Source organism: Nymphaea colorata, chromosome 10 (genome assembly GCF_008831285.2).
Source record: "Nymphaea colorata isolate Beijing-Zhang1983 chromosome 10, ASM883128v2, whole genome shotgun sequence".
Classification (NCBI taxonomy): domain Eukaryota; kingdom Viridiplantae; phylum Streptophyta; class Magnoliopsida; order Nymphaeales; family Nymphaeaceae; genus Nymphaea; species Nymphaea colorata.
In genome coordinates, this window is record NC_045147.1 from 2,698,045 (window position 1) to 2,705,519 (window position 7,475).

At 41.2% G+C, this 7,475-nt stretch overlaps 2 protein-coding genes across 5 annotated transcripts; one reads left to right on the plus strand and one right to left on the minus strand.

Annotated features, from left to right (window-relative positions):
- Positions 1-1,722: 1,722 nt before the first annotated feature.
- On the plus strand, positions 1,723-2,547 carry LOC116263250 (cyclic dof factor 1-like). The gene is made up of 2 exons (XM_031642911.2): positions 1,723-1,923; positions 2,004-2,547. The coding sequence occupies exons 1-2, from the start codon at positions 1,828-1,830 to the stop codon at positions 2,445-2,447; spliced, it is 540 nt and encodes a 179-aa protein (XP_031498771.1). The 5' UTR covers positions 1,723-1,827; the 3' UTR covers positions 2,448-2,547.
- Positions 2,548-4,023: 1,476 nt separating this feature from the next.
- On the minus strand, positions 4,024-6,526 carry LOC116262950 (dof zinc finger protein 5-like). 4 transcript variants are annotated; one of them, XR_007574505.1, is made up of 3 exons: positions 6,307-6,445; positions 5,702-6,220; positions 4,787-4,807 (listed from the first exon to the last, which is right to left on the minus strand). XR_007574505.1 is itself a non-coding variant. In XM_031642496.2 (2 exons), exons 1-2 carry the CDS (start codon positions 6,400-6,402, stop codon positions 4,208-4,210), a joined length of 696 nt encoding a protein of 231 aa, XP_031498356.1. In that variant the 5' UTR covers positions 6,403-6,526; the 3' UTR covers positions 4,024-4,207. The 4 variants fall into 4 exon arrangements, 1 of the variants encoding a protein (XP_031498356.1); XM_031642496.2 differs by lacking the exon at positions 5,702-6,220 and having other exon boundaries at positions 4,024-4,807; positions 6,307-6,526; XR_004174541.1 differs by lacking the exon at positions 4,787-4,807 and having other exon boundaries at positions 4,841-6,220.
- Between the last annotated feature and the right edge of the window lie 949 nt (positions 6,527-7,475).

The following is a 7,475-nucleotide window of genomic DNA, read 5'->3' on the forward strand; positions in this document are numbered from 1 at the left end:
TTAATGCGAGAATGATGGATGCAAATATGCATTGAATCTAAAAAGGTGAGTTACCGACGGCGACCCTGCTTTAAATTTCCACCGGCCGGCTGCCTTTTAGCTATAAATTCCAAGAGATCTTTGTATATAATTTCTCGAACCAGAAAAAAATCTCTGGTCTGCATATAACAAGAAAAAGTTGAACATATAAATATAGAGATAAAGAAGAAACATTGAAGTACTCACAGCGGGCCCGTATACATAAATGTGAATCTTATACTAGTCGGGGATTCGGTAGCGGAGCTCCATATAAGCTGGTTCTGCCCCCCACGCCACTAACAAAATTTTTATTTATTTTTACATAGATTTCTTATAATTATTTACTTATGTATATATGATTTGCCACTTCAAAAATAAAATTTATATAAGAGTGCCCCATAGCTAAAAAATTCTCCCTTGGCCACTGGTCGAATTTGTACCCAGAGTAAATAATAAAGTCCAAATCCGAATGAAATGTCATTAGAATCAAACTCATCATCATGGTAAAACCAACCGTGTATAGCAGGGACGGCGGCAGGTGGAGCCACCATAGCCCACTCTTTAAAAGGTTAATTTAGAGAGATCCGAATTATTGTCTCATGGTAAAATTTGTTAAAATCTGGATATAGGGCAAATTGCTTAAGATGTTTTGCTTCTTCTCAGGAGAGAACAACGCGCGGAGCATTTCAACTGTGAAGGTTTAAACGAAAGAAAAAATATTGAGCTTACCAAATCACAAATCACTAAGCTTCTACTTGAAAATGCATTTTGAGAAGTAAAGCATCTTAACTTTGATTAACTAAAAAAATAGGATCTCAAATGAAAATTAAATGTCAGGTGGGGTTGTGAATCAAGCGGTGGGGATGGCAGTGAACCAGGGTCGAAGCCAAGGAGCGGCTGGCGAAGGCCTTGCCCCCCTTAAAAAAAAAATAAAATTTTATATGTAAATTTTTAAAAATTCTCTTATCCTATATAAAAAACTTTGAAAAATGACGTGCATAAAAAAAAAAGATTTATCTTTTGATATAGAAGAAGACTAAATTTGAAGGATGGCATTTTCTCTGCAGATCGCACGTACATGATTCGTGCCATTCCTAGCAATGCTTCAGACAAAGTCTACTGCATGCTTCTCGCTCACAGTGCTGTCCATGGAGCCATGGCTGGATTAGATTCTCGGGCTTCACTGTCGGTCCTGTTAACGGCAGGCATGCTTATATGCCTCTCTACGTAAGTTCCTCCGTGACTGAAAAACACCACGATCGTCTAATGTGCCAAATTTCCTTCTCGGTTTCAAATTTATTCGAGGCTCATATCTGGCTTTCATTGTCCTCATCTTGCAGTGACCGAAAGACATTGAAGAAGCCAAGAGTAAGTGGGAGTCGAGCATTCAAGATCTACAAATGTTCTTGGCGGACGGGAAGGCCTTTGAGTAGCGACGGCAATTTCCCGGCGACGTCATAATTCCGATCAAGAGATTTCGATAGTTTTGTGAACTTGAAGTACCAGCCAACATTCAAGGGAACGTATCAAAGTTGCACTCTTCTGATGATACTATTACAAAGATCGTAAGCCAATCATTTTCGAAATATTAAACTATAATTTGGCAAAATGCTCGTCAAAAAGGTTCCTGGCCCCGCCTCTGGTAAACGACGATGTGGCTTTAGATTGGTTCGCCCCTCAACCCTCCTCTTGACTCTTTTTCCATGTGGCAGATGAGCTCCACCACTACTCAGAGTCGATATAAAAGGCCCCCAAGGAGACGGAGGGCGGAACCACAGCCTTGAAGCGCAGGAAGAAGCACAGAGAGAGATGGGAAGTTCCGGTTTCAAACTGTTCGGCAAAATTATCGTCAACTTCAGCAGCGGCCATCTGTCTGTTCAAGCGCCGGCACCGACCATGTGCAAGGTAAGATTAAGGGAATGCCGCCCATGTCTATTCCTCTCTCGATTTCTCTCTGCGCTTGCGCTGATTCTGATTATAATCAGGATGCGGTTGGGTTTCGGAAGGACGACCCATCGTTCACTTTGCTCCAACAGTATGAGGTACCAATGGAGATCAAAAGGCCAAACACTGAAGCAGATGATACAGAGAAGACCCCTAAAACGAAGTCCCCAACAGTCCGGCCTGGAGAAGAAACACCCACCCCCTGCCCCAGATGTAATAGTTTGGACACCAGGTTCTGCTACTACAACAATTATGATGTCGAACAACCGCGGCACTTCTGCAAGGCCTGCCAGCGGTTCTGGACAATTGGGGGGTCCATGCGCGATCTCCCGGTCGGCTCCGGTCGCCGGAAACGCAGGCGGAAATCAGGAATGGACATGGAAACGGTGGAATCAGTCAGGGGTTCCTGTAATTCCTCTCCATTTTTCGTGGCCGCCACCATGATTCTGGGACATGCCGGTGAATGTGCAGGCATGCCCTCCTGAAATACATGATTCTGCTTCTCCCCAAGTTGGCTTCATGGTCATTGAAGAAGATCAAATATTATTGAGATCAATCGCTGGGGTTGTTCATAGACGAATTGATTGCGAATTAAGCTCTTCGTTAAACGAAATTGGTAGGATTGTATCTCCGAATCGTCTACTGACAAGTCTCCAGAACATCGATGCAACATTGCGCATCTTTATTAATAACTGATGAAATATTCTGTACAATAGATCAAACCAAAAAGTCTTAAACTCCAGGAAAAGAATATAGTATCCAGAACAGGAAAAGGGAACAAGAAAAAGAACATGAAAGAAAGAAGCTCACAGGCACTTTCATGTCAGTTCAAGCGAGGTGAATCTTTTTAGTAAGCTAGAGTACTTCGAGTTGTGTAAAACAGCAGAAAGAACAAGAAGTAACAAGAAATTAAGAGAACCATTAACGACAAAAGTAAAGGGGATAAGCATTTAAAGAACGAAAAGTGAGGAACTAATTATATTTGATCCAAATATCAACCCATCAACAAAAGCTGGTTATATAAGCCTAATGCAGTAGTATGCTTAATGACAAAATAACTCCTTAATCACTTAGAAGAAGACAAGTTTTTAAAAACTTAAAAAAAAAATGAAATGACTATAAAGGGCATGTTTTTTTTTAATTACAAAAACATCCCCTTTTTTTTACTGTGTAGGTGCACGCATAACAATGTAGACAACCTTTACTACCCAACAACAGGCTTATGGACGTCAAAGACTTTTAAAATATAAGGTGGAAGATCAGTTTAATCTAATAACTACAGAATATGATAAGTTATTTTGATAATTTTAATTATCAACTTAATTAACTAAAGTATTCCTTCTAATCTAAAAACACATCCATATTGAAATATTTGAAAAGTAAAAACATATTTAACAATGATAATCTAAATGCACAGCCCAGAGTTCGGGGTTGTTACACTACCAAGTGTACAGCTAAATTTTAGTTGCCTTCAGGCGATAAAAGCTAGTAACATACTTAAAGTTGAAAGGAAAACAAAAATTCCTCGTGTGCCCATCTGATCTAAAAAATTTGGTCTAAATTAAGCTAGATTATCTTTTCGGCTATTCCCTTCCTTGATAATATATTTTTATTGATTGTTGTTTGCTTTTCTAAAGCGGAAAATCAATTAACCAACTGCAACCATGCCGTAAGATGGTACTCCTATGATTCCTGCCTCATGCGAGGCCGCTTCAAGTCCTGCCCAGATTCAACGGGTGAGTAGAGAGACCTACTGCTAAACTGCCACCCAATTGGTAACAATAACAAGTTACTATCTTATGAATCTAACACAAAGCATGTGATAAAATCAGGAAACGCTGTCACATTGTGTTTTATGAATCTATCCAATTTCTAGGCAAACTCAAGACAATTGCTTGCTGAATCTTGCACCCTTTTATCATCACATCACAGGAGGATTTGATTTGAAGGGGATCCCGCTCAGTTTTGTTACTGGAATGTTATTTCTACCGCCTCTCCTGATTATTATCTCAAAAGATACATGAAAACTACAGGCCCTTCAAACTCTGTGGACGCGGGGAATACAGCCCAAAGGAGGGATCTTTTATTCACTAAATACAGAAAATCAATGGCAGAAAACCATCCAGAGAAACAAGGAGCAGTAGCATCATCTCTATGAGCTCCCTCTCTCGTTTGAACCAAGAGAGCACCAAAAAGAGTGGATCAGAGTTCTCTCCGCTGCTGCAACTGGTTGCTTGTTGGATAGTCACTTCTGAAGCTTTCCTGGGCGTGGTTGCGTGCTTGGCTCATTTGGCCCCATATCACTTGATTCACCTGTTGCGCCAAACAAACAACACTCAAGTGCGAGGCAACCATGAGGCCAAGAGAACAGATTCGAGTGCTCTTCTGGATCGAAACTCATCGAGTCTGCGACCTCTGCCCCAGAATTGTATGTGGTGGCGTCCATGAAAAATGGAGGGGAACATGAAGAACTCTGTGGACTCCCACTGCCTGACTCCACCTTTTCCATATTGGTCCTTAATTTCCGCCTGCGTTTCCGGCGACCGGAGCCGACGGGGAGATCCCGCATAGAGCCCCCAATTGTCCAGAACCGCTGGCAGGCCTTGCAGAAGTGCCGTGGTTGTTCGACATCATAATTGTTGTAGTAGCAGAACCTGGTGTCCAAACTATTACATCTGGGGCAGGGGGTGGGTGTTTCTTCTCCAGGCCGGACTGTTGGGGACTTCGTTTTAGGGGTCTTCTCTGTATCATCTGCTTCAGTGTTTGGCCTTTTGATCTCCATTGGTACCTCATACTGTTGGAGCAAAGTGAACGATGGGTCGTCCCTTCCAGCTTCATCCGAATCCTGATTATAATTAGAATCAGCTGGGGCAAAGCGAGAGAGAGAGAGAGAGATAGAGACTTACCTTGAGGGTGTGTCCATCACCCCCTATTGTTCTTAACTAATGCTTCCTCTGTCTCTGTTCAGCATTTACTGGCAGACAGTACCGGTCCTATGGTGCCGTTTGGTAACAGTAACAGGCTGTTACCATCCAATGAATTTGTGCTAAACACTGTGACAGATTCATGGATTACTGCTCTATGAATCAAATCTAATTTTTAAGGCAGATTCATTGAATAGTAACAACCTGTGATTGTTAAGGCACACACCAGGCCTCCCCATCCCCTCACTGTTCCAGCAACCCTATGTCCGCTCTTCAATCCAACAGTTTTGGAGGGTGAGACTTTCATGTTGCTGAACCAGACAGGGTTTCTCTTTGCCACTTACATCTAGTCTATGTTTCGATGCTTGGGTTTTCTGTAACTTCTGTTCAAGTCATTTTTCACAGATGAGATATTCAGCTTGGCTTGCCGAGCAGGCCAAGACCAAGTAGCTGGGAGCCTGAACCCAATAACTTCAGAAGCTTTTCTGAAGCAGCCACAGAAAGAAGAACCTGGGCTGTTTGATAGTAACCGTGAAGGTGATTGTATCAATCCTAACTTGTAAAAGTTATCACTATTTTAAGATTGGTTGTTTTTTTTTAGAAGTGTTCTCCACTAGTCAGGTTTATACTTTCCACCGAGTACACTGTGGAGATCAAGTTGGACAGATTTATACCATTTTGCTGGAAGGAAAAAGGTTTTTTGTTCACAAGCTTAACTTTATGAAGATAACTTTGAAAAAGTTCAGAAAAATGATGGATACATGAAGAGCCATGGATCAAGGGAAAAGAGAAAATCAAAACTGAAGCGAACTTACCGTACTCCACTCCTGTGGACGCTACCCAATTAGTTCCCCTACACACCTGATCAAGGAATAAAGCTCCCAGCAATCGCTCACCCCCAGAAACTTAGAAGCTCCTGAAACACGTCCATTACATTGTCCAACCTACAGGTCATCCACATGCCGAACAAGGAACAGAGCAAACCGAAATAAAAATAAGAAATGAAAATCAAGAAATAATCTTGAGTTTCTTCAATTTGCGAGCTCAATTAAGAACTCGGTAAGCAAAAGAAGGTCCGGATTTCTCGCTGAATAAGACCGAAGTTGTAATCGGAGTCGAAACCTTGCAAGAAAGCAAGCTGCCGGTAGAAATCCAAGAAAATAACGACAAAATGACGCAATAAGAGGTTATACGCATAAAAGGTAATCATCCCAATAGAATCTCTTGACGAAATCGTCACCGCCGGAAGGTTAGATCGTGCTGACCGGAGACGAATTCTTTAACTCCCCCCAACTTCGAGATTCCACAAATGCTAAACCAAAATCTGATAAATCCTAAGATCCGGAAGAAACGAATGAGAAGAGAGAGAGAGAGAGAGAGAGAGAGAGAGAGAGAGTTAGGCAGGGTTGGTTAAACTGACCTTGCAGACAGTCGGATGCGGCGCTTGAACGGAGAGATCGCAGCTGCTGAAGCCGCCAATAATTTTGCCGAACAGTTTGAAACCGGAACTTCCCATCTCTCTCTCTCTCTCTCAATCTCTCTTTCTCTGTGCTTCTTCTTGCCAACTTCCTCTGCTATGCTTAATTGCTTAGTTGCTGGTTGTGATTCGCCCGCCATCTCCCGCGGCTTTTAATATTGAATCTGAAGAGCATGGAGCCCATCTGACGCGTGGAAGAGTAAAGTGGAGGGCTGAGGACAACAGCCAATCTATAGCTACAGCATCTGCCACCGCCGTCCCCACCACCTCAGCCATGCGATTTTAAATAATTTCATTTGGGTCCCTATGTTTCTAGTTAATCTCACATAACTGGCGTTATGTTTCAAAATTCATTATCATGAGTAAAAGAGCTCAGAGCCCTTCCACCGTGAGGTGTAGTAGTATACAATGTTGCGATTTCATTGTTCATAATATAAAAAAAAAAAATCAAGCGATTGAGAATAGTATCTGTACCTACTGCCCATGCCTTTTAATTACCCACCTGACCGAGGAATTATATTATGCCCCAATGTTTTTTATTTTGTTCTCTCTTGAAAGTTCAAACATTTGTACAATCTTGAAAGGAGATGAAATGAATCATACCAATACTTAGAAAGGGGGAGATAATTGTAATTCGATATTTATTTGAGTGGACATTTATCAAATCAGTTTTTTTTGTTTTTTTGTTTTTTTTTGCGAGAGGACAAGTAGGGCTCACTTGCAGATCTATCGTCATAACACGTGTCAAGAATTCGACTGCCTACAAAAGGCCTTCACATTCAATCTCTTCCACTCTTATGGCACGTATTCCAATGAAATTATTGGTTGGAGAAAGACCGTTTAATTTACACATGTGAGCTGGTTAAGACCCTTAGAAGTTCTTATTTTTACAAAGACATCTTTACAATATATATATATATATCCTCTCAGATAAACTTCTTCCATTTTACAGTATTAGGAAGAAGCAAAAAAATCTTAAAGGTAACATTTAGGTGACACCTTCAAAAGCAGTGTTTTGAGAATACGTAATTTTGAGAAAACTAGTTGTTTTTAAAATCGAGGTTGTATGTTTAAAATCGAGGTTTTTTTACATTGGGTTTTTGAACATATAT

Excerpts from the sequence above, each read along its gene's own strand:
- LOC116263250 (XM_031642911.2), top strand. The coding sequence starts at position 1,828 with ATGGGAAGTTCCGGTTTCAAACTGTTCGGCAAAATTATCGTCAACTTC. Across the intron at positions 1,924-2,003 it reads CGGCACCGACCATGTGCAAG|GATGCGGTTGGGTTTCGGAA; the intron begins GTAAGATTAAGG and ends GATTATAATCAG.
- LOC116262950 (XM_031642496.2), bottom strand. The coding sequence starts at position 6,402 with ATGGGAAGTTCCGGTTTCAAACTGTTCGGCAAAATTATTGGCGGCTTC. Across the intron at positions 4,808-6,306 it reads CGCATCCGACTGTCTGCAAG|GATTCGGATGAAGCTGGAAG; the intron begins GTCAGTTTAACC and ends AATTATAATCAG.